We start from the raw sequence: 27,362 nt of genomic DNA on the forward strand, positions 1-27,362 counted from the left end.
CAGCAGCTAATGAAGAAGAAGTGCTTCATGGATCATGGTAGGAGAGAAGAATTAAGAGTGAGACCAAACTTACATTCCATCCAAAAGTGGGCATTCCCCTATTGAGGTGTTACGTTCAGATTTCCAATATTTATGCACAAAAAGCATTGAAGTGTCAAACATAGTCATTTATGATCCTATCTCTAAAGATCTTTAAATTGGCTTGGAAGTCGGAAGTAAGAGAGGAGAAGCAAGAATTGAAGGAAGGGGTTGACCAAACAATGGATCATGGATCAGTGGTCAGCAGACTCAGTAGTCAGCAGACTCAGTAGTCAGTACCATGCAATGAGATCTACTAATATTAACTCCAAAGAGGGGGATCCCATTCAAGGTCCAAATTCAATCGTCATGACCTTGTCCTTTTGCTTACGCCAACCTTATATTGCCTGTGCTTCTTTCTGAAGTTCTGACGCCTTGTTCAAGAAGCAAGGCAAAAGGCAAAAGGCAAAAGGCAAAAGATGTGTCGTCACTCCAATGTCACAGCCTCGTCCACCCACCCATCCAGGCCAAATCCTTTTGAGACAGACAGTTCTTGTGGGCGTGGGTGGGTGGGTTTTTTTTTTTTTTTTTTTGGGTGGGGCGGGGGTGGTGGGGGTGGCGTCCAAATGCCAAACCATGAATGGGTTCTCTTGTTTTAAATGGGTATTTGCGAGAGACAGAAGATGTTGAAAACTATGAAGGTTGGAGGTCTGCCTGGAGCCCTAGACAATCTGAATCTGAATCTGAATAGGGTAGGCTGGGTAGCTAATGAGAAAGAGATGTGCATTCACTCTCTCTTACACTTTTGCCCACAAGGCCCACTATGAATTATTGAATGATGTAGAACTGTGAATTTGAATAGGTACAATCTGATCCTGCTATTGTTATCGATCTTCTCTAGGGTAGTGTATAGGGTTACAGTCCTAGTAGTCTAGTACAATAGTACTACACTGCTCCATTATGTTCAAGTGTTCGACACTACAAATTGGGGGGAGGGGGGGGGAGTGTTATACTTTAGTTATTACTCTTTCTATCTTCTTCGATATTTGTCTATATTTGACTTGCATTATTATGATCAGCTAAAGCCCATTGTGCACAGCTACAATGTCAAAGGAAGTAAAACATAAATATACACTTCCAATAAGAAGGCCCTAATAACTAATAAGACCGTTTGGCTAAACTTTACTCCTCGGGCTTTTATCTATGTATTAAAGATGTCTTGTGTTCTTCTAGTTCTAATCTTCAATGAAATTTCTTTTTATCAGGTAAAAAAAAAAAAAACACACACACATAAGGCTCCATTTTTCTTTAATGAGACTCAATTGGGTATTGGTATAAGATTGGTGGTTGTATCGTAATGATATTGACTAAGACTAATTTCAATACTTGATCAATTCTAGATCAAGTATTAGTATCGGAATAGAAATAAAATCGTAAAAAATACCTTTTTTTTAAGAACAGAAAAGGTAAAATTGAACGATTCAATTGATATGGCCGATCTAAGATTGATATCATATCGTGTTAACATTGACGATACCAATATCAATATCAATAACTAAAATCCATGGGCCAATTCAAAATTTGAATTTCCAAACCTCCTCCAGAACAAATGTCCAAGATTCAAGATGGAAAGACCCATCATAAGTTTAGTAGTCACACATTAATTAATGTAAGACTAAACTCATTTCCCATGTTTGGCCATGGAGCAAACTTGCTCATCAATTCCCTCAACTTTTTCTAGTCATAGATTTTTACATAACCAATGCAACCGATGTAGAATTAAACTCTCATTCCATTCTTAGAAATTGAAGGGTTGGAGGGTCTTAAACCATCCTCCATCCATTATGCACAAAACCATTAAAGATATTTGAAAGGGAATCTCTGTGATGTAATATTATTAAACATTTCTACTAATTTATATATAGATTTTTTTTCTACTAAAAAAAAAACCCTTCATCTATGGCTCTTTTAATTGGTCTAATGCCTCTCTCTCTCTCTCTCTCTCTCTCTCTCTCTCTCTCAACCAGTTGAGCAGTATCAACTACCAACGACCCAAATCAGAAAACGAACAGTGCTGACGTCGTCAAGACTGCACAGCCCAGTAGTCTCCAGTACGGTATGTCAGAACACAAAGTACTTGACATGTTATTACGTCATTGCCTGATACTAGACCAGTAAGCAAAGCTACTCTTTTTTGGCCTTGCTTGGGTTAAGAAAAAAAAAAAAAAAGAATAGGGCAATTCCGCTCCTCCCTCCAGGGACTTCCATTCCTCAACCTCACCACTGTGATGTTGACACATGACCAATTATCCATTTTTGATGAGGATTGGGCTGGAGCCCAAGCCCAAAATGAATTTCCTTTGTTTCAAGTTACTAGGCAAAGAGCACCAATATTCCTGGCCCAAAAGAATCTAATGGATTATAAAAGCTTTCAATTTATCCATCCAATGTCTAAGTTGTCATGGGAGCTCAGGCTGCTTATTCCAATCACTTTATTCTTTACCTTATCTTCATCTTCAAGGCATTATATGCCCCATTAATTTTTGCAGCCCATGATCAAAAAGCCTTATTCTCTTGCTCTTCCATGCATTACACCTCAAGAGTTGTGAGAAGGCCATGATCGAGGGAGTGTGCCTAATTCGACATTATCATCCTGAGTTTGACTCCCCATACCTTCTTAGGTCAATCCCACAATTTCTATAGTTCTCATAGGAATTAGCTCTGACCCAACTCTTGTGTGTGACAACGTACACATACTATCAGGGGATTATTTGGGCCGAAGGTCTGAACACTCTATTCTTTTGCTGACAAGGAACCCTCACTGCCCAATTTTAGGTATGAACAAACTCATTTGCAATAATAAATAAATATATATATATATATATATATAAGAGCTTTAAAGAAATGACCAGTAAATGGGCATCAGTTCACCTTGACTCATTGACACCATACAATAGGGGGAAGATATATTGAGAGAGAGGGGGTTATATTAGGGGAAAATTTTTGGCTGCTACCCGGGTTGCAGCTAATCTCCTGTCATCAGCCATATGGAATAACTCACTTCCTTCTAGGGTTCACAAATATCCTCCCAAGTTATAGTATTTTTCAAAATACTCTTTTAGATTCCATTTCTTTGACTGTTATAGGAGTCGAGCTACTTGGTAGCACCCGCAACAGATAAATTTCATTGGACAACAGGACCTTCTCTTCCTTCACCTCATCCTCAAAAGAAAAGACCCTTCACCCTGATAACTTATCAAACTTCCAACCAATCCAGCCAGAGTGCATAAGCATATATTTGGGCAGCCCATGATCAAAAAGGTTTTATAGTGAACCAACAAATATCATCTTTTAATATCTTTGAGGTTCTTTGCTTCTTTTGTAGCTATGCATACACATACTTACAAAAGTAAGAATCATTTAGTCTAAGTTGAGAGATGAAGTGACCGTTGGATGACAAAGAATTCAAAACTACACCAGAACTGAAAGTGTGATCAGAAAGGAATTATAAAGGGGAAGAATTGTCTCTTCCTTTTCAACACATTCTCCTATCTTTATCTATTCCAAGCCTAGACATGTACAGTTTTCTCTTGTTAGTGCAATAATATCATTTGTACCAGAAGTGACTGCGTACTTCAATCAAAAGAAAGAAAAATTTAAAGAGAACCAAATGAGGGGCGAGATAGTTACTCTACTCCTTCTCCTTCTCAAACCCTTGTGTAATTCACTGAACCATTCTTATTTTCCGACTGGTTTCTTATGTTCGATGATAAGGGTGCATGGTTTGACCGAATCAGTCACTTTAATTTGTACTGGGAATAGGAGATCATGTTAGATAAGCCAATCTGCAGGTTCCTCTCTCTCTCTCTCTCTCTCTCTCTGAGGAAACAAGTGATTGAACTGCATGAGTCGAAATTTGGGTTAATTCTTTGAATGTTGTCATCGCTATCCAATATATTATACTTGTTGTCACCATCCATGGTTACACCAAGATTAAACTGCAACTGATAGCTAGACTTGACGTCTTGACTGTATGGTTCTGAACCCTCATGAACACTGCATGCAACTCATGATAGTTGGTATGTTTCTGAACCCTGTGACTATAGATTGATCCAAGTATTGCAAGGTGATATCTCTATCCCTAATCCAGAATTATTTGACACACCTTAGTATGCTAAAATGCGTGTAAATCTAAATATATTGTTGATTTTTTGGGGAATACTTCTAAATATATTGTTTCCCTTGATGGGCAATGACTGGATTTGTTTCCTTTGTAGTATTGGTCCCTGTTAAGTTTGTCTCGAATTCTTGACCCGTTTTGAAGATTGACCCGATCCGACATATTTTGGTGCCAACCCGAATGGGAAATTTTCTGAGATTTGTGATGGAAGTAGAGGGGCTGGCCCAAGCCCGGAGCCCATCACTGATCTCGTATGGGGGTGCGGGGGCGTATGGTTCGACCGGATCGACCGCGACCCGATGGGTCGACCCACAATTTTGGAATATATTTAATGTACTGTTGCTTGTTGAGAAAGTCATTGTATTCTAGAGTTTTCACGCAGCTAGGGTTTCAGGGCGAGTTTTTTCTCGCCGCTGCTAGGGTGTAATCTTTCTCCTGCATAGTGAATCATCTTCTTCTTCGCCCGAGGACGTAGCACACCACCCTGGTGTGTGAACCTCGTTAAATCTCTATGTCGTACAAATCTATTGTCTCTTTATTATTCGTGTTTCTTGGTGTTTGATCTAACAGTCCCTACCATCACTCTATATATAGTATGCATTAATCCATTAAGTGTAAACCTAAAGGGATGGTTGTGGTTCCACATGGAAGCTAGCAAAAGTAATAAGTAATAATCCACGTTGAAAGTGAGTAACTCGATGTGAAAACTTAGAGGTACTTAGGCACTCTCTCCTTAATGATTAGCTTTTGAGGATGAATTATACACAAGTACCTAACAAGTGATATCAGAGCCAATGTTTGTCAGGGCTAGAGTATGACAGAGCTAAGGTTTGGTAGGACTAGAGTGTGAAAATCCAATGTTGTAAAGATTCATCCCGCACTAATCGTAACCACCCAAAAAACCACTTTCACACCCAATGCGCCGCCAAGGATGAAATCTAAAAAGATAATGTAATACCTTACTTCTTAAACCCGGTCTGATTACGCAGTTGCCCGGTTTAACCATGCAGGAACCGAACCAGAGGGAGTTAGAGTGGATTCCTTATGGGTTATGATGGCAAGGGTGACCTTAAACACCGGCTGGCCCGACAAGTCCAAGCCAGTGCCAGAAGAGACGGGAGTACCCAAGCCGTGTACATGCACCTATCATAAGGCCATGTACGGATAAATCAGGTACTGTAGCCGTATATTAAGGTGTGTACGTATATTGCATCATATGCCAGGGGTGGGGTTCGCGCCGAGGCCCGAACTCTGTCAAAATCCCAAGTTTTGGCCCTCAGGTGGGTGGACAGGTGGGCGCACCCACCCACCTGAGTGACCCATCCATGTGAACTATTCAGTTATTTAGGAAGTATATATATATAGCATTTATGATTTTCTTTTCTTTTCATTTATGACACCCGTACGTTGGTGAGGATAGTAAAGAGGAGAGAGAAAAGAAAGGGAAGAAGAAGGGAAGGGAAGGAAGAGGAAGAAGAGAAGGATTTCAGCGGCGCCGAAGCTTGATCTTCCCATTCTGGCGCCAGGAGAGTGATCTTCAACTCTAGATCTACATTTAGAGGTAAGCAAAGTTGGGTTCCTTGAACATTCACCATACCCAAGCTTAAACCCTTGATTCGAGTAGGGTTTCTTGAGATCTTGTAAATCCCCTTTGAAATGATGAATCTAAGGTTTAATAGATGATTTATGTGTTGATCTTGAAGGATTTGAAGAGGTATTGACAAGGTTGGAGAAGCATTGTGGGTTTGAAGTGATTTTGAGGGTTTGAAGGTGTTCTTGAGCAAAGAAGGTAAGATGGTTTTCCATCACTTGAATCTAACCTAGATCTAGGTTAGAACCATCCTATAAGACATTGAAAGTGTGAAGAATGGATTGGGAAAAGCCCCCATTTGAATCCCCAAAGAATGGAGGAAGTTGGGAAGAAACAGCAGTTTTTCCGCCAAGATCGGTGGGTAGGACCGGTGGGCCATCTGGCCCGCCTGTGAGCACCCACCTGAGAGGGCAGGGCCTTCGGGCACAACCGACAGGCCAGACAGGCGGGCCAACCGGCGGGCCAGCCTACCCGCCGGTCCAAACCAGTGGGCCAGACAGCCCACCTGTCTAACCCACCTGTGTGGCCTCGAAGGTGATTTTTTCGTCCGATTGGACCCAAATCGGACGTGCGACCTTCTTTTAACGTTCTAAACATGATTTTGTCATCGGATCTCGTTAATTTTGATCCTAAAATGGTGAAGTACTAACCCCGCTTGATCATGTTAGGTTCACCAAATCCTACACGTTTCGCACCGGATCTCACCCGTATCGAACGAGAATCCTTGTACACTACAGGTAAGTGGGGAGAGGACGTTTGGCCTTGTTTCAAGGCATTGTTTGGCATTCATTTAAATATATCTAGTCTAGTCATGCCATCATGAATATGCTATGTAGATTAGTCATTCATCACTTTGTTATGCATGTGTGCTATGTTACTTTCTAAATGCCAAGTGATGAGATGATTATGTGATGAATGTTTACATCATTGTGCATAATGCATTGATAGACTAGATGTCGTAGTCGGCTTGGAAACGAGTGCATCGGTGGCCCGTGGTATGGGACGCGGTGGCACTATGCAATCGTACTATTGTCATATAGGAGCATGCGGTTTAGGATTTTCACCGTCCCGTGCTACGACCCTTCCCAACAGGGGTTAAGGTGTTGGGTTATCATTTGGGGGGAAGCAGTGGTCGCGGTTAGACATAACGCCCGGCGGGTCATTATGACAGTCGGCAACCCCGGTGGTACATTCAAGAGGGCCAATCGTACTGCTTTTAAATTACTGGAGTCAGCACCTTTAATTTCAGTCATTTACATTTCTGTTGAGAGCCGGTGGTCGGCATGTTTTTACTTTTTCGAGTACTCACGGTGGGTCTTCTCCGACAGCCCTATGGGCGTATTGTGGGATGGAGTTCGCTGTTCGTACCCGGAGTATACGCGCACTGTGGCTGTAGTAGCACTAAACTGAAGACTTAGTAATGTTGCTTAGGTGGATGTGAATTAAAATGTATTACATTGCATGTAGTGCATATGATGTGTTTTGCTATGTGGACTGTTGTGTGATCTATCTTTCCACTTGCTGAGCTAGTGAGCTCATCCCACATATGTCTCCATTTTTAGATGATTTTGCAGGTCATACATCTGAAGAGCACGGGGCGGGTCCCACAGTCGAGTTCCTCGAAGAGGACTGGTGGGCCCTGAGGAGTTAGAGCACGGCACTGACTGCTCATGCGAGAGTTGTGCTGCGGGACCGCAGTTCTGAGGCCGAGCTGAGCTCCACTTTGAGGCCGAGCTGAGCTCTACCATGTGATGCCGAGCTGGGCTCAAACCTTGATGCCAAGCTGAGCTCTAGTCTTGATACCGAGCTGAGCTGTGTACTCTGACTATTTTGATGGTTTCCTTTACATACTTGATGTATGAATTGTACTTTTATTGTGTAAATATCATGCCTTCGGGCCCACATGTATATAACTATTGTATCACAATTCGGGTATCAAGTATTATGGGAATATTCACAGGTAAACCTAGTCTTCCGCTGATCTGATAAGTTGTTATTAGTTGTATATATGCTGTGGTGGAATACAGTATCAGATGATCCTGGCAGGTTTGGGTTAACCGGTGTTAACCCGGTCACTGGCCCGGTTCAGTGAGAACGGGGTGTGACAGATAATATGTTCATATTTATGAATCAATTTTAATGTAAATATATACATTCAACTGGAATCCATATCAAATTCACATACGAGAATAATCTTGAGTGCCAGTATGCTTTAAGGAGCTAAACATGTGGTCGTAGATAAAGAAATGAGTGGATGGAGAAGAGTTGCAGTCGAGTTGCTAGCCAGGAAGCACTTTTTCACTGCCTAAGCTCCGAGCTCACCCAGCTCGATAGCTGACTAATTTCATCCACTTTTCAACTACTTTTCTTAGAAATTCATCATGTCTCTTATCCATGGATTTAAAATCTATTAAATAATGAGAGAAAAAATGAATTTTAAACCTATAGACTAAAAACATATGAGATTATTCTTATAGGTGAACTCATTCAACTGTACCTATATAATGCCATTGTTAATCCCTCAGCCCATTTTTTTTTTCTTTTTGGGCGGTGAACAGGATAACAGTCCAACAGTTGAGAAGGTCTGGCAACGGTCAAATAGTTTTACTGAGTTGTAGAATAGCTTGAATAATATATGGGAAAGCGCGCTACTTTTGTGGGTTTTGTTCCTCAAAAGCATAAGGCCTTGCTTGACAGAATGGAAACCAAAGTAGCTATGTTGCCCCACTTCGATTCTTTTGCCTATTTGCTTACTTTATCCATTAAATGATTCCATAGAACCCTCGGAAGAGAAAGAAAGATAAGAATAATAAAATTAAGAAAAAAGAAAATTATCCACTTGCACGTATCTACGCTTAAATATAGGTATGTATAAAAAGACTCTATTGCCTCACCTTATACATTAAAGATACCTCTGCAAGGTCTTCCATTGGTATATGTACTGATAGAATAGCCGCATAAACGGATAAAAGTTCTCAAATGAAATTGACTTAAAGTTTAAAAATGATTCAAAACTTTAATCTCGGGTTTTGTGTATTCAGTTCATCAAGCCTTATCCCAACTACTAGTGGCCGGCTACACAAATCTACGTTAAGTCAAGAATCCATAACCTTTTCATCCTATAGAAAATCAGATATATAAAGATCTTGGCATCTAATTTATATAATCAATTATATTTCTAAAACCATGCATTAGTTATCTTAGTCATTAAACTATCACTCATGAAGTGCAAACCACTTCAGTGACTATCTTCCCAAGATATTGTCATTTGGAGTAAGTTAATTAAAGGTCCTAAGCATAAAGGAGAACTCCAACCCTATTCCAAAGAAGATAAAAGGAAACTGTTGGATTGAGTGATTAATTAGGTGGATGGTGGCTTTTAGTATTGTTAGTTTTATTAACTTTTAAGCATATAAAAGTAAGGGAATATTTGATATTCTGAAAAAGAATATGAGAGAGAAAGGAATTCTTGCTTCCCCACGCAATTCTTATATGCCTCACGGGTTTGGTTTGCACCAAGAAAATTAAGAGTGCTGGACCTAGCTATGGACATTTTTTCAAAACCCTTCAAATCAAATCCAGAAGGCAGCACCATAGATTGAGTGATTGAGATGTACAGGCCAAACTGGGACCTTATAAAATTTCCTTTTTATGGTAAATTACAAGTCACAGATTCACTCATAGGCTCAGGTTGGATCTTGAGACTATAAAACTACCCAGAAGGATAAGCATCATTAGTGTCAATGTCTCAATTATCTTAGAGAACATGATTTTGGATTTAGGGAAGTAGGAAAACTTTCAAAATGATCTAGAGATGGTACAATACTAACTAAGGTGATCAAAGTACTAATGAGATAAATTAGGTGTCAATGTCTTAATTATCTTTGGCGCTTGAGTTAATCCCCCCCCCCACCTGGTTGGTTTGCCCGTTAGGTTTTTATTTTCTTTTTCTTTTTTCACCCACAGGCTCTGCTAGAAGGTGTGAAAGTACCTATAATTCTTCACACTAGACTACTAACATCCAATTAGGGGTGTCAATCGGTTGGTCCGGTTCGGTTTTGGTCCGGGTTGAGTCGGTTTCGGTGTGGGAAAGTTGAAATCGAAACCAAACCAATAAGGAAATTCTGGTTTCGGTTTGATTTCGATTTTGGTGCGGTTTGGTTTGGATTTGTCTTCGGTTTCTTAAATCGATTTGTAACCGGGTTGGTTTTGATTTTTGGTCTAGTTTGGATTCGACTTTCCATACAAATGTATACAAAACTATGCAAATTTTGATTTTTTTAATGAATTTTGGAGTGTTTCGGTTTCTTACCGGTTTGGTTTCAGTTTCGGTCCAAGTTTTGAGCCTGTTTTGATTTGGTTTCGGGTTTATCCAATTTCCGGTGCGGTTCGATTTGGTTTTGGGGTTGCAATACTCCAAACCGAATATGAACCAAATTAATTTTGTTCGGTTTGATCCAATTAATTTGGCTCGGTTTCAGTTTCCATTTGAAATTAACACCCTTATCTCCCCCTATTCTTTTTTTGGGGGGGGGGTGTTGGGGTGGGATTCACAATGGATTTAGGAAAGCTCAATCCTTAGCATGGTTCTAGATATCGGTATTGAATCGGTCATATTGTATCGATATTAACTGATACTTTATCAATCCAGATTGATTACCAATATCGTTTCAAAACTAAAATCACAAGTAAAGACAAAAATGATCAATATGTGTCAAATTGATCTGATCTAATACCAACACTATACCAATAACTAAATCCATGATTGTTAATACTTAATATGAAGAATCAAAGGATTGAATGCTCGCAGTTTCTTCTTCTTCTTCTTCTTTTCCTAATCATGGATGGTTCCAGATTAAAGGAAATTTTTGAAACTATTATCTGCCTAAAAAATATTTGACACTATCATTTATCAGTTAAACCTGCAAGTATAATATCAAAGTCTAATCAAGGCGACAAGATGGGACAACCCTGTTTTATTCCATGCAGACATGAGAAATATTTCTAGGAGCAGAGGCGGTAGGGGAGTCCAAGGGACAGTGCCGGCAGGCACAGAGAAAAAAAGAGTACAGGTAGCTGGTGTGCCTCTGGTAGGAGATTCTCAGACTATCAGATTCGCTTCTTTTCTTTTCATTCTCAGTTTCCATAGCGAAGCTAACCACATCACCACCTTCTTAGTTATTAACGAACAAATAAAGGTATAGAATAAGATTCTGAGGGTAAGAGAATCTCTTTCCTATAGGTCCCTTTACCCTTGACAAACTATTCATATGTTTAAATTCCCTTTTGCTCAGAGCCGGCTTGTGACCTGCAAAGAGAAATAAGGTTCTGATAAAATTAAAAATTAAAATATAAATTTGATAATATTGATTGTGTAATCCCACTTAAAGCTCTTACTACATTAATTAAGTATTATTAAGGTAATTTCTCTCATAATGTGTTCTATGCTGTTGAAAGCTAGATCCACATGAGGTGTATGATGCCTAACTAAAACAAGGCCAGTCACTATCTAAATGACTAAATAAATACCAGCTAGCGGACATAATTTGAGAAGAAGTTTCTCACGACATGAGTGGAAAACCACACAAATGAGAGGGTGGGAGACACATTCATCTTCCAATAAGGTCCTAAAATTTATTTAGAAGAGAGTGTTAGTGTAGGCCTTACACTTCATTATGTAATACCTTAAAAATTTTGAGATGTAATTATTTTTTTTATTTTATTGCCAACCAAATTTTTAATCATTTGGAGTTAAACAGAAGCATGTTAAGTTATGTTTGGTTGCCAAATAATGAAAAATAAATAAATAAATAAAAATTGAATTTTAGAAAAGAGATAGACACATAAAACAATCGTTGTATGATCATGATGGTGCTCAAAAGATCAAAACCAACTCTGTCTGCAATTGCACTTTGTGGAGATGCTCCTTGTTCATTAGTAAAATGTAAAACTAACGATCATGTAAGAACAAGCCTATATTAGTTAATCATCAAAGTATAGGGGCGATGACTTGGAACACATACTCAACTACTACATTATGGTAATTTGTTTAATAATCGAATTTGAAAAAGCTCATATGCGATATGAACAAATAAAATATCATGGGAGAACATTTAAACTTGATGAGATAGAGCAAGTTTAACAGGTTGAACTGTCAAAACATCATGTTAGAGCAAACATCAAGAAAAATACAAAAATAAACAGATAATAGATCCGCACAACACAGAGATTTAACGAGGTTCACACACTGGTGTGGTGTGCTATATCCTCGAGCGAAGAAGAAGATGTTTCACTATGATTACACCCAAGCAACGGCGAAAAAACTTGCCCTAAAACCCTAGCTCAAAAAACCCCCAAATTACAATGAATTTACTCAACATGACGATAGTACATAATATCCTCAAGTTCGCAGGTTGACCCATCAAGTCACGGTCAATCGGGTCGAACCATACTCAAAAAACTTTCCATTCAGATCGACTCCAAAATATGTCGAAGCAATCATCCTTTAAAATAAGTCAAGAATCCGAGACAAACTTAACACATCATTTCTATGCGTCAAAGGAAAGGCCAAACTTTTAGGGTTAAGGCATGAAGAAACATTTTCTAAAACTACAAATGATATTTGGGGCATTGGATTATGTATTTTTGACATCATTCCACGCATAGTCCACACATGGGATCATTCGAGAAAATTTTAACGAGTTTTTTTTTCTAGTGATTGTTGTAAAATGATTGAAATATAAATGTATTATAATTAGTTTAATAGATAACAATACTTAGATAAAAGTCCAATACATAGAACCCAAATTGGTCTTAATAAAAATGAATTTTATGCAGAAAATCTAAGGAATCTCTTAGAAATGAGTATGTCATATCTCCACGTCTCCCAAATCAAGTGCCCATTAACATAACTTGGCTAAGTAGACTGCCTAGAAATTTTTTCTTTTTTTAATGTAAGTTCGATTTTTATTAGAATGCTATGGGGGAAGATAGGTAGGTGTATGTATTCTATTGGATATTACACCCAAAACAAATGGTGTGTGGAATGGCAGTTAAAGACTTAAAGTATGTACTTTAATGGAAAAGTAAATACATGTCACAATAATTATTAGATTCTATTTATCATACTAAAATTTGAAAAATTAAAATCTCAATAAATTTTTGTTATTAAAAATTTAGAGAGACAGCTGTAGGTTATAGCTTATTTGTTTATTTATTTTGGGAGCATGCCGCTGGGTGTCACATTAAGTCCTCAAGGACCTCAACCACAATGGTCCAACCTTTAATTCTCCTTAAAGTCTTATACCTTAATAAATAAATTTGGCTATTGATTAATACTTTAGAAATCATAGGGACTGATATAGGTAAAAGTTCTCCTTCACTTATCATGAATTTCTTCTCTCCACAAGGGAAGTGACCCGATAATTGGACTTTTGAGTCACTATCACATTCTCTCTTTTTATGTATACTAAAAAAGAAAAAAAAAATCTACTTTTATCAACAAAGATGAAACTTCCACCTTTTATCAACGATGAAACTATCCTCCTTTTTGGCAATCCAATGGTATTGATGCCCATGGGTGAGGGAAAACTTGTACCGTTGATATATCCATTGTTAGAAATGAGAGGAACTACTACAAGACAAAGGGAGAAGTAATTTTGAGAAGCTGGTAGAGGCTATGCCAATCTCTCTCTCTCTCTCTCTCTAAATTATAACCGACCCCTAATTGGTTGGTTCTCCGCACCTCTAGCTCAGAGAACTCTTTTCTATGTAAAAAAAACCTCCGCTACTTATTTACACACATGATTTACTCTATGACTAACATAGAGATAATGTGACATCTACGCATCCATGTGTATCACATAGGACCATAGGATGAATTTGGATCCACTGCCTTATATAGGATAGAGCCTAGCGCATCCAGTGGCTGAGAGTCCCATGCATGGAGTGCATGCCCAAATTGTTCCCCATGTCAGATGTGGCTGGCCTCTTAAGATCTGAATTACCATGCAAGAGTGTCAATGTGGATCTCACATAATCAACAAATAAGAGGGTTTGAATTATGGAAAATAATACACTGTCGCATGGGATCTTTTTCTCAAGAAAATGAATAAGTACATACTAACACAAACAGAAATTTCCCCTTTGCAAGTTTTATGGTACAGAAGAGGAAATGAGAAGTGTAAGGTACAGACTACAGAGACTACAGAAGGAAGGCTTCCCTTGTAGAGACGATGTAACGAATTCAGACCAACGTATAGCTTTGCCTCATTGTCTTTTTTTCAAGGCAAAACTCTTCTTTTCAAGTTTAATGGTCAAACAACGTCATCTCAGATCTCTCTATCTCTCTCTCTCTACTCTGTAATCTTTGCTTAAAGAAAAGAAAAAGTGTTGTGTTTCACAGATCCTGGTGGGCCAGTTGTGTCCTCCCCTCCTTATTTCCGTGCCACACAGAGAGAGAGAGAGAGAACATTTGGGATTTCATTAAACTTGTATTGTTTGAATCCATTGGAGGATCAAATCTCAAAATGAGAGAGAACCCAACTCCATTTTATTGATTCCCAGCTGTAAAAAGGTAAAAACAAAAGCAATTTGGAGTGTTTCCATTTTGATTTTCTTTTTTGCCTACAGAGAAGTCCACTCCAAGATTCTATACCCCACCAGACCAGGCCACCCACCACTCATGGTGATTTCAATAAGGAGACAATTAAGTGGTGAAAGCGAGGTAAACTCCAAAGCCTCTTTAAATAAATTAGATGGCTTCTTCTCTTAAACCCATGAAAAACCCCAAAACCTCCTCCCTACAGTCAACAAACCAATGCCTTATCTCCCAAGTGGGCCCACTTGTTTTAAGATTTCCAAGAGAATAACCCCTTTGACTGTTAAAACCATCACAACCCCACCACCACTACCACCCCCCCACAGGCCTCGCCCACACCACCCAGACAGACAAGTCCAAAACTAACCACACACACAAGACACAGAAACCAGTAATCTCTTTTCTCTCTCCACTTGAAAGTGAATTTAGCACCGACTCTTCTTTTACTATCAGCACACCTCCTGCCATGACTGTAACTCTGTTATTGTTACTGTGCTTTTTTCCCCACTCATCCCTGGCTTTTAACTTTAATTCCTCACATCAAAAGTTAAAATAAAATAAATAAGGGTCTGTAATCAACAAAACAACCTTTTTTCAGTAAAATCATTAGCAGTTACAGAAGCAGCAGAGCCAACAAAGACATCACATGCCAAACAGCTTCAGATCCTTATGATGATCAAACTTCAAATTTCTTTCCCTTTTTTTTTCTCTTTCTTCTTTTTATTTCTTTCTTATGTTACATCACTGCCAACATGAATGTTCTCCATCACAATTTTTGTATCTCTCTCTCTCTCTTTGGACCCAAAAATCATAATTACAACTGAACAACCCCCCGTCCCAAACTCCTCCCAGTATGATTATTTTGATTACCCTCTATTTTCATCTTCTTACAAAAAGAATAATCTCGTCCTCATCCAATGATTAACCAAAAAATATATAGAACCAAAATAATTCAAAAAGTCCACTAACAAAAGCCAGACTCTTTCACCATGTCACTTGAGCAAAGCAAGCTTGTCCTGCAACAAATCCAACAAAATATCCTTTTAGTTGAATGTCTCTTAATTAGTTTGAACTTTTGTGGGACTTGAAATTTTCATGTTAAGGGTGTAACACCCTTACCTGATAAGAACACATCTTGAACTTGAAGGAGCCAAAAGTAACTGTTACCATCCAAGTATTTTATAACTAGATTCTGTCTGATGAAAACATTGTAGACTGCCTCGTGTACTGGATATATAAATATATATATATATATATATATGTATACACATCTGTTGACATAAAACAAAAGACACTGTGACAATTAGACAAATAACCGAGGTCAAAGATCAAAAAATAATTGATGAGTACAGTTACAATGGTCCTAACTGAAAACGAAAGGAAGAAAACGACCAACCTTTTTTGGTTTGTGGGGGACGGAAATGTCTCCGTCGCCCATTCAATACAAGAGTGATTCTTCAAGACTGTCTGCAACCGGGGACCAAATAACAGATGAGAATAAGAATATGAAAGATACCCACTAAACAGAACTTTCAAGTAAAAGAGGTTGTAATTTACAACAATGCTTTCAGATTATATGTGGAGTACAAATTCTATTGGAGAAGTGACTGTTGGATTCATTCCAATAACCCTCGTTTTATAGGTTGCCAAAAGAGACACCACCAAGAGCAAAATGAGATTCGTAAATAGATGCAGCTCCAGGATTTAAACACTTGATATGGGGCCAGAGACAGAATGCCACCTTGGTGTGATCCCTTGCTAGTTAGTTTAGATACTGAGTTCATTACCCTAAACAAGAAACACAATAAAAGAAAAATCTAACCAAATCAAGGTAATTGTTTTAAGTAATCACCTGATTGAGAAAGGAGAAGTTCCATGTTTGGACTTCAAAAGATTGATGAGAATTCATCAACTGAATCCAATATTTCCGTGGACGTCTGGTTATACAACATAATAAACACTCCAATTATGGGGAGAAAACATCACAAGAAGTCAAGACTTGATTGGAATGTTTCCCATGTTTCAATACTTTACCTTAAGAAAGAAAACAATAATTAGTGCCTTCAATTCTTCGAAGATTGTCTGAATACATAAAAGGGAAACATTCCCAAGTGCAGAACGGCCTATTCACTCTGTTGACAAATATGTGGGTTCCTAAAAATCAATAAAATAGGAAAGTTCAGTGATGAAATAAAATCAATAATAGAGGCAGAAAAAATAATGTGGCACAGAGAGAGAGAGAGAGAGAGAGCATACTTGAATGTGGGTCTTTATTTGTTCCATCCAGCATTCAGAAGAAACTAAGTTCAGTATATCCATGTGAGTATGGTAACAGTTCTTCCACCTCAATTCTGGAACTAGAACAACTCATGCTTTTCTTAAAACGACTACGGCTGATGGACTCAACTTCAGTAGAGAAAAGGCTATAAACTGGTCTATGATCTGAGAATCTAGACTCACCACGAACATACGTTAATTGATGGAGGCCCCTTCCATACCACAAGATGCGATCACACCTTCACACCCAAAAGAGAAAAGGCTAAATCAGTTCCCAAATATGTTTGTGTAGAATATTTGAGTTCAAAGTATTCTGTGTGGTGCCTAGTTTACATAAATTCCTTCATACTTAGTAAGTAAAGGGGGTTTTACCATGCAGGTGTTCGTCGCTTCTCTTTAGGGTGCATGTCATCCCCTGCATATCTGTCGGAATTGGTTGAATATTTGTAGGTGGGGGGAAAATATATCTTCCCCTCATTCCATCCTTCGAATACACGACCTCGTCTCTGTTCTAACCGAAGCTGCGAAGAAATTTGTCAAATATTCAGATTGACAAGGTTTTCTAGTTTCAAAGAATGCCGAGAACATGAAGTGTACATGATGCAAGGACAAGTATCATGCCTGATCATTTTCTAACAATGCCCTCCAGTTGTGCATCTCCACAAGTGCCTTTGCAGAGCGATAAGATAGTGCAATTCGGTAATTCAAATCCCCAAGCCATATAATTCGACTGAACAAGAGAAGCATCAATTAGAAAATTCAAATCTCAGCAAAACTTCAATAATTTACTTCTTAATTATCCCTTTTAGAAAATGTTTCAGATAACCTGATGATTTGGGGAATAGGGAAAAAGAATGAGGATTTACATCAATTTAGAGAAAAGGAGTCGGAGAACTGGCTTAATAGAATAAGAGTCTTACTCATGATCGAGGATTGTTTCTGGCGATTTTTCATCCCCTACTCTTTGAACACGTGGAAACCTTGTCTTCCGCAGGATCTCCATGACATCAGAGTTCCTTCTTAGTTCATCACCTTCCTTCTGTCCAGAGGTTAGATGACTACATACGAAGCAGAAGCTAGTTTGGTGTACAGACATACTGATTGAGATTGAGCCCTGGAAAACCCAAACATAAAATTTCCACTTAGTTCTGTGAAATTGCTTCTTGTTATTCCAGAAATCCTATCTAAGGGGTGTATATGCAAGAAAAATGATTCATGTAAACAGTGTACCTTGTTTCCAAGATAACCCATCAATCCCCTGCCAACACATGAAACTTTCATATTCTTTACATCATCCCTCAGGTCACTCCTCACCCAGACTGTGAGAAATATCCCAACCATTTGCTTACTTGCAACTAGGCAGTACCTCGAGTGCCCAGACGGTCTCTCTCTGTCCTCCATGGATGTGGACCCTCCATAGGACATTGGTGAGAAGATGGTACTCGGGGAATCCGTAGGCACATTCTCATCATCAGATGAACCCCCTCTGTAATTGGGATCATAATCACTCGGCCTGTGACCAAAAATAACCCGATCACATACACTGAATCGTCGATCAAGCCGGGGTTGCAAGGTTGACATGTCATAGTCCATTCTCATGCTACGGCTTGTCTGGAATGACCGGCGGGGGAAGAAAGAAGAGGCCTTCTGTCTCGTCGAACCTTCAAAATCTGCATCTGATTCTATAATTGGATCAGGGATTGGTGAAGGTGTGTGATAACCAGCACTGCCACTGGTGCCAGGGAGATTGTTAAGAGTCTTTCGGATAAGAGCCAGCCACTTCCTTGCGGGTCCATTGTCTTCTGCGCCTAAAACATTCCCAGCATTCAGCGGAACAATTTCTTGAAATCTGGATAATGGGATCACAACAGCTTCCATTAATCTTGTTGCAGTAGCATGGCTACAGAAGAGATGAAAATTGTGAACATCAACAGGACATACCCAATAACATAAATGTCTGCAGGAAGTGAAGTGTGGAGCCAATCTTCAAGATTCAAGTAACTAGGTGGTGATTTTCCACCCACATTCCATGTAGCTACAAAGATCCTACTCCCAGAGAAAAACTATAAAATGAATTCACGCAGAAATGAATCACACAAGGAAACTTCATAAGAGAAGGAACATACCTGTAGTTCTGCACATCTGTAACCTCAGCAGTATCAAGATCAATCTTCCCCCGACGGAACCGATCAGAGCTCCTGTTCAATCTCTCTGTGCAACCAAAGAGGGAGGGAAGGAGAAATTAATCAAATACTATCAATTTTTTATTTTTTTCCTAATTTTTCTTGGTGTGGTTCAAAGCTACATGGTTAATCCAATACTGACCAGTTTTGCTTTTCTTGATCGTGTATGCCTCCCTCTCTGAGAAGCTGTTCCTTGGTTCTTCATCACCACCTGAAAGAGGAAATCAGTGAAGTCAAAAAAAACTGTGTTTGAAAAAAAAAAATTAAATTTTGAACTTCGGGAAGAAGAATAAGAAACCGTGAACAGAACAACAAAACCCAAAGGGGGGAAGATTCCGGGCGAAATCCAATGAGGGAGAAGAATGAAGTCTTAAAGCGTACAGAAGAAATTAGAAAGGAATGAAGTTGGGAACTTTGATGCAAAAATAAAACTAAGTTTTCTTTCTGGTATTGAGGCTAAGATTCCTAGCATCGAAACCCTAATTTTATTCCATAAGAAGAAACCATAATGTCCGAACAATCAACAGAACCCAACCCAGGAAGAAAATCTTGAAGGTGAATGAGATTCAGATTTTTGAAAAATAAGAATAAATAGAATCGAGAACCCACCTCCGTAAACTATATCATCAGCGTGAAAGTCTTCAGCTTTGCTCTTGATATTGAACCATTTCCTAACCAGAGTCTTGGACCATGAGAGCTTCGTTGGAAGGAAAAAAAAAATAGAAGAATCAGAAATCTGAAAATTTTAAAGAGAGAGAAAAAATGAACAGGAAAAAAATGCAGAAACCGAAGAAGATTACAGAGTAGAGAACACGAGGTACTAGTAGCATTCTCTCAATACCTTGCTTTTCTTCGAGTTCCCATCTCTCATTGTTTCACTAATTCTACATACAGCTCTCCAGATTAAAAATATTGTAATCCACCTTCTCCTGTTATTTCTATTAGTTAAGTATTCTCAGTTCTGTTTATAATGAACCCAGAAATAAGCCCCGAGAATCCTCAGTGTTCATATCTCCGATCTAAAGAACACAAAAGCAGAACAAACAGAGATGAACAGAAATGGGCTTGAAAGTGCTTCAGGTGTATACCGCAATAAACGAGAAACAGTTTCTAGTTTCTACAACCTACTGTAGAACCAGATGGTACCAGTTAACAGGGGAAGTGACAGAGTAAATGGATGCAGGGCAATACCAAGAAAACCCAGAAAAAGAAACAAAACCAAATGAGAATGCCCAGGAAATAGAGGACAAAAAGCCCAATTTATGGGTTCCCTCCCAAAGAGACTTGAGGATTAAAGTGAAGAGCTCAGCTATATGTTTCTCTGGATCTCTGGTTTTCTCAGTCAAAGAAGCTCACTGCCTCACAAGGAGGATGGAATCAAGGACAGAAACAACGAATGTGCAGTATCCTCGCTCAGTTCACCACCAAAAGAGAACCAAAGGAAGAATAGAACGGAGAAGAGAAGGTCCCAAATTCATAACTGAAAGAACAGAGAGACAACACTGTAACGCGTGGAAGTGGGAAGGAGATTCTGATTTGTGAATGTGGAACAAGACAATGTAGCAGACATAAAGAAAGAGAAACTATGAGAGAGAGAGAGAGAGAGAGAGAGAGAGAGAGAGAGAGAGAAGTCTTCTCTCCTCAAAACCTCGTTCTTGGTCCAGCAAAGTATCGAATTTGAAGAGAATAAAGTGCAAGGAAGCTCGGTCTCGAGGCTTTTTACCCCAAATCCAAGACCATGCCAACATGGGCATTGGATATATCGGTCAGACCCCAACATAAAACTGCCCGATAGCTTCCCGTCCCTCTCATAAGCTCCACCTCTCTGCACCTCTTCCTGCCCACGGTCAGCAAAGTTAAAGGTCATGTAAGCCCCTAGCTGTATACCCTTCTTCCCTTCCCTCCCGTTTTGGTCTTCCATGAGAAAAAGTAGTTAAAAGAAAAAGATAAAGGGCATGTATCAAGTGTTTGTTTCTCTCTTCCTTTGTTTCTTTCTTCACTCTCTTTGTTTCTTTTTTATTTTCATTTCTTTCTATCAGAATACAAGACTTAGACGAATCATCTGTTTTTGTGTGTATAAGACCATATTTGATTTGTAAGGAATGTTTGGAAGGGAATTTTTTGTGGATTGAGAGAAGAATGTGTGGTTCTCCATGCAAGTTTGTTGGGTCTTTGGAGGTTTTTTTTTTTTTTTTTGGTTTCTTTCTAACGCTTCTTGGGTTTAACTTTAGAGCTACTGTATCTTCTCAAAACCTTCAAAATTTACCCTTTCTTTGTGGAGCATTGTGTAAGTTTGTTCCTCTCCTTAGTTCAAAATGGAGTCCGGATTGCATAAATGTAGGGAACTTGTTAGATAATTTTGAGGTTCTATGTTGACTCAATCTAGATTCATGTCTAGAGAAGCTTTGGGAAGGCGCCCCAATTTGGGTTTTCGTTGGTATTTTATAGGTTTTAGTTCTTAGGAGGTGCAAAACTTTTGTCCGCATGGTTTAGGGAGTGCCTCATTTTGGAGGTCCCCAAAATACCTTGGTGTAGGATCATGTTGGGCCATCCTCAGTTCCATACCCTAAGCTCAAGTGTTCCAGTCACCCTACTACCAGGCTTTCTTCTGGGAGATTGTGTAATTATCTGTTCTCCTCACCCCCAATCCTAACCCTCCAATGGCTAGTTTGTTATCTTATCTTGGAAGAAGAAAGTAAGATCTTGGTTTTAGCTTTCTAAGTTTGAAATCTCCCTTGACTAAATCCCTTAAGACACATGCCCCTTGTGGGAGACTGTGTCTAGGTCCATTGGCTTAGTCTTAATTTTCATATTTCTAGGGTTTGAAGCAATCAATTAAGGGTATTAGTTTATCTGATTAAGCCTTAAACTATGGGTTTGACGGCACAACACATCAAGACATGGCCCCATGGAGCCCTGGTCTTCATCTTCTAAATTGGAACCACTAGCTGCCCCTCAAAGCATCTTCTTCCTAGTTCCCACCACTACTAAGACCCCTAACCCTAGTGAAGCTTCCACTAGCTTTGATAGCCATCTGGGTCCCCTAATCCTAGATGAGTTGTCCTCTACTGTCAATTCTTTTATATTATGTTTCTAAGGAGTGGACTTCTATATAAGCATTCATTCTCCATCAGTCATTAAGGGCTATCAAATGTAATCAGCCTAGAACCAATAAACCTTATAAGGGTAGGTAGGTGATAAGCTTTTATGATTCAATTCTATAGAACAATAAGAGTCATTGTTTGCTTACCATTGTGTGGGTCTTAGGAATAAGAAAAAGTGAAGAATTTGTATATAAACTATTGACTAAAGAACATTAATGGGGCCTATATGAGTAATTCACATCTAAAGAGGGAAGGGATGAGGCCCTACATTTGAAATCTTTTTTACCCTTGATACACACCGTTGTCATCAAAGGGGATCTTAAAGGACACCATATATTTGGACTCAAAGAGGGAATGATCAATTTATGATTCCAGTTTATCTCACATGAATGACTTGTATCCTTATCTCCAATCTTCAAATAAATGCCACGTGGGATGTCGTTTTCGACCATTGGATTCAATTTTGGCTATCTAAATTAAATTATCCAACTGGTAACTTAATAGACATGCAATGTATGAAACATATCTCTCTCTCTCTCTCTCTCTCTAAATTGCTTTCTAAATATGTGATATAAGGTGTCTTAGGCCCAAGAACTCAAATATGCAACCTTTAATCCTAAAACCAGGGGCACAAGGCTCAACCTTTGTCACTTCTTGCAATTCATTATAGAGCTGTTTCAAATAGTACTAGTAGCTCATGACAATGATGATGCGAACCAAGGTGGCCCACATGCAGGATTCGATCACAGCCATCCAATTCCATTGAATTGTTTAGGGAATTAAGATTGGGAGGTATGGTGGAACCCATGATTATAAAGATTCCAATCCGATGGTTTGGAGAGACAAACTCACGCGAGGCAGTTTTAATTGAGAGATTTTCACAATATAATATTTCATTCATTGAATTTTGTGCACGGATGAAATTACCAAACTACCCTCGTTCCAATCAAACGGGAAATGATGACTCAAGAGGCAGTCAAAGGGTGATCTTTGATTCGTACTTTGGGCAAAGTATATCTCTTGGGCCCCACCCCGAGGTTTGGGGGGGCTGCTGTGTTTGTATTATCTTTTGCTTTTGCAGCTTTGAACCCTCCCCTGCCTGCTTAACCGACCGTTTCTTCATTTCTTGCTTACTTAGCTTTTCCTCTTTCTCTTTCTTTTTTACCCCCCTTAGATGCCACTGTGTGGGCTTCCTAAGGTTCAGAGAAATGGGCTTTCTTCTTCTTATGTCATTATTATGATGAGACCCTGAGAAGTAGACTTTGAAGAAGAAAAAACCCCAAGCATCTTTGGTTGGGTACTTCACTGTATCTTTTGACTTAGACCTTTTCCCTTGTTTGTGTCTCTATCCAATGGACTAACATGTATTCAATGGGTTACAACTTCCCTGAATAGTTTGTTTTGATGAGATTATCAATGTGGATCAAATGTCTACCATGTGACAACTGAATGGGTCTCAAATTTGGGGAACATATAAATATTGAAATCTTTTTTTAATTTATAAAATATGTTAAAATATTAAAAGATATAGAGGTATAGTGTTACATTAGTTATTTCGACATTGCTTGTGTCTTAATATATCTTTGGATTAATTCCAACTAATGTCTTTAGATTTTGGGTCAAACCTTAAGTTGGATTTCTGAGGTCTATATTACACTGCAGTAAATATCTATCTCCACGTTCTTCTTGACACATGACAAGCATAGAGAGAGAAAAGCTCTACATGGTAGTCCTAAATATAATGCAGTAAATATCTATATCCAATAGGGGTGAAACAGGGTCAGATTTCTTTAAACCCCAATCTAACTTTAGGTCTTCAAAACCTAGGCCCAACCCAATCCTAATTGACCATGATCGAGTTGGGTTGGCCTGGGTTTGCCCTAATTGGCCCTGATTTTTGCCAAGGTTTGACTAACCCTTATTGACCCTATTTTTGCCATTTTGAAGCACTAATAAATCATATGATCAATACACAATTAAAATTATGAAGTACAACACAATAATATCGAAATTTGGAAGTAGTAACAAAATTTTGTATTTGATGAAATTAGAAATTTCCGTATAAATTGGGTATAAGTTTAAACCTATTTTATTATAGGATATGATAATCCTAAATTATATTATATAAATCAGGGTTGGGTTGGGCCAAGCTGGGCTAAGGTGGGTGGTGGGCCTAGTTCTTAACCCAGGCCCGGCCCAACCCTAACCCATTGTCAATGTTTTTCAACCCTAACTTGCTCTCAGGGTTAGAAATCTTAGGCCAAGCCTTGTTCGGGCTTAGAGTAGGTTTTGCCCGTCAGAGCCAAACTTACACTCCTAATCTCCACATTCTTCTTGACATGAAATGAAGGAAAATAATTGTATCTTTAGTGAAAGATATTTCTCTTCCCAATGAAGTATTTGCATTTCCCTCACAACTAAGCACCAAAATTGTTTTTTCAGGTAAAATATATATTTCACTTCTTAGAAAAAAATTTGCATTTCCCTTGCAGTCAAACTGAACAACTTGTTTTTAGAATTTGAGCTTGGTAGTTTCAGGTTGTGCCGGGCAAAATTGGGCTTCCTTTTATGTATTTGGTGGACTACAAATTTCAAGAATTCAAGGCCAAAGGATTACCACCTCCTAATGGGGGTTATCTCTAACCGTCCCCTCCCTAGAAAAGAGAAGGAAAGAAAAGAAAGGACAAGGGATGGCCATGGCTGGTCATATATGAGAAATGGAAATTTGTAGAAATTGATTCCTAAAACGATGCAGAAAAGAATGGAAATCACAAACAAATGATCACACAATGAACAAAAAGATTTACATGATTTGACAAAATTGTCTACATCCATGGTGAGATAAAATCCTACTTCACTAACAAATAGTCTATGTCTGACCATTTATGCTACCAACATGTACAAGAGATCCTACCCCAACAATTACCAAAAAAAGAAAGAATAAAAAAAAGGACATGATAACAAATTATAGAGTAACCAAGGCATATAGTAAGCAAGTGGGTAAGTGCATGTCTATGTTGTATCTAAATCAACATATAATAATGTCTCTCCATGATGTTAACTAGTTAGAAAGCATTTTCCCATTTGGAATTGGAAAATCTAGTTATGTTAGGTAGTGGCAACAATAATAAGGATATGTTTCATGGCTTGAAACGATCTTAATCTTTTTCAGTTGTCATAGTCGTCGTCCCAAATAATCACACCTTCCATTCCCCTTGCTCTCTTCTTGTTAGAGTCGTCCATTAATGACACCTTCACCTTCTTATCTTCCATTCCATGTTGCCTATCAAATCAGTATTTATATGCCGCCTTCCTCTTCTTATCTTCCATCCCTTTCTCATAGTCCTATACCCCATATGTAGTTATTTACCAAAAAAATCTCGCTCCTTCTATGGTTACTGTATACCCAGCTCATTAATGATCAACTTTGTTATTATTTTATGTGACTACTATCTTCATTGAATTTAAAGGTGTCCAAATCAAATCAAAATCAAACTGAATCATTTACATCTCGGAATCATGAAACTGTTCATTAAATAGTTAAATTTTGACTTAAAAAATAAGACCATTTAATAAATGATTTGATTTTAACCATTTAAACCAATTAAACTAATTAAATCTTGATTTATATTACATAAATGTCACTCTCTCGTATCATCGAAACCCTTGCGGCCACACGCTACTTGATGAAATTGTTTGTCTTTTCTAAAAGCAATCATTTAAAATTTTAAAAAATATATATAAAAAGAGTAGATTTATATTAAATAACTATTTATACATTTTCATATGGAAATAGGTTCAAATTAATGATTGCTTATGATTTTTTTTTTTTTTTTTAATGAGAGTAGGTTTTGGATGCGATATTTCCTGTGAAAACCGTTTAAGAATCATATAATCGTTTGATATAGAATTCAATTTTGATTTTATTATGAGAAATCATTTAATAAATAATTCAATTTTGATTTCTATGTCTGACACCATAAATCAAACCGAACCATATTATTTTAACCAAAACCACATCATTTAACACCCTTAGTTAAATCAAGAAAAATTATAAGTCAGTTTTAGTTTTCTTCAAATATCCATGTCATAGGACAAATTTTAACTAAGGGCCTCGCATCTCTCTCTCTCTCTCTCTCTCTCTCTCTCTCTCTCTCTCTCTCTATATATATATATATATATATAGGAGGAAGGAAAGGCCCACAAGGGGATTAGGTAAGGGGTTGGCTCTTGCAGGTGAGTTATATTAGCTAAAGGCACTATTTGACAACGTTTCGTTTCTGCGATTTCTGCGTTTTCTTGTTTCCAGAGACGGAGAAATAACGTAAAAAGCATTTGATAAAGTTGTTCCATTTCACCCATTTCTAGAAATATAAATCAAAATTTATGTCTATTTACAATTCTAGAAACGACTTTGACGAAATAAGTTGGACTTGTTTTGTCGTTTCTAGAAACGAATTTGAGAGAGAAAAAAAGGCCGTTGTGCCCGATAAATCTTTGAACTATTTAAACCTAAAAAGAGGCAACTGAACCCTCTCTCCTTTTTGGGCATCCGATGATACTATTGGGTTTTTTAGTGGCATTATGTCTGCAAAAAATATTTTGAGAAATAGGTTTATCAAACACCAAAAAAATCCATTTTTATTTCCAAAAACGTGAAAAACCGTTTTTGCTTTTTCCAAACACATAAACAACAAAAACGTTATCAAACGGTGCCTAAGGTGATCCACCACCGATGTTAGCCTCTTTATCAACTATAGTAATGCAGATTTTGCCTTGGAACCGGTCCATTGATATCTTTGAATCACCTTTCAAGTGAGGCCAGAGCTCTATACCAATAGAACTGCTTAACTTTGTTGCTGAGCTTTTGGCTAGGAGTGTGAAAAACTGGTCCAAACTGGTTAGTAAACAGTCCGAATGCCAAGTCTGAACACTTTACTATTCAGGTATTCATGGTGTTTGGTTGTACGTAGTCCGATGGATGCCCATCCGAGACCAATTGTTTAGAGCCCGATTAGTCCATTTATATTTGATCAACTCGTGTATGGTCTGTTTATCATCCAATTGAAGACCTATTAAATCGGGTTTTTTCAGTTCCAATCTATTCGGTCGGTTTTGGCGAGTCTTGTTGACCTTACTGGTTAGACAAACTAAGGGTATTAAACTGTTTGGTTTTGATATAAATGGATCAGTTCAATTTGTTTCAATAAAAAAAATTTTAGGTAAAATCAAACTATTTAATAAATGGTTTTAGTTTAAACGGTTTGATTCAGTTATTATTATTATTATTTGTTGGACATAGATCCTCTTTTTTTTCTTTTTTTGATTCCTTAGAATCTTTTTTTTCCCCCTCCTAGGAGTATCAAGATACTACTGTGCTAAGATATCTTATCTGTTTCTCCAGGAAAAT

The 27,362-nt window shown here is 38.2% G+C and overlaps 1 protein-coding gene across 2 annotated transcripts; it reads right to left on the reverse strand.

Annotated features, from left to right (window-relative positions):
- Positions 1–14,958: 14,958 nt before the first annotated feature.
- On the reverse strand, positions 14,959–20,528 carry LOC122062591 (type IV inositol polyphosphate 5-phosphatase 7-like). Of its 2 annotated transcripts, none has more exons than XM_042626221.1 (15): positions 19,690–20,528; positions 19,458–19,545; positions 18,991–19,059; positions 18,792–18,876; positions 18,607–18,711; positions 17,896–18,514; positions 17,586–17,779; positions 17,287–17,395; positions 17,038–17,171; positions 16,645–16,904; positions 16,423–16,542; positions 16,241–16,325; positions 15,785–15,855; positions 15,508–15,659; positions 14,959–15,404 (listed from the first exon to the last, which is right to left on the reverse strand). In XM_042626221.1, exons 1-10 carry the CDS (start codon positions 19,717–19,719, stop codon positions 16,679–16,681), a joined length of 1,659 nt encoding a protein of 552 aa, XP_042482155.1. In that variant the 5' UTR covers positions 19,720–20,528; the 3' UTR covers positions 14,959–15,404; positions 15,508–15,659; positions 15,785–15,855; positions 16,241–16,325; positions 16,423–16,542; positions 16,645–16,678. The 2 variants fall into 2 exon arrangements, with proteins under 2 accessions (XP_042482155.1, XP_042482154.1); XM_042626220.1 differs by having other exon boundaries at positions 17,038–17,186; positions 19,690–20,527.
- Between the last annotated feature and the right edge of the window lie 6,834 nt (positions 20,529–27,362).

This window comes from Macadamia integrifolia, unplaced genomic scaffold (assembly GCF_013358625.1).
Source record: "Macadamia integrifolia cultivar HAES 741 unplaced genomic scaffold, SCU_Mint_v3 scaffold108, whole genome shotgun sequence".
Lineage (NCBI taxonomy): Eukaryota > Viridiplantae > Streptophyta > Magnoliopsida > Proteales > Proteaceae > Macadamia > Macadamia integrifolia.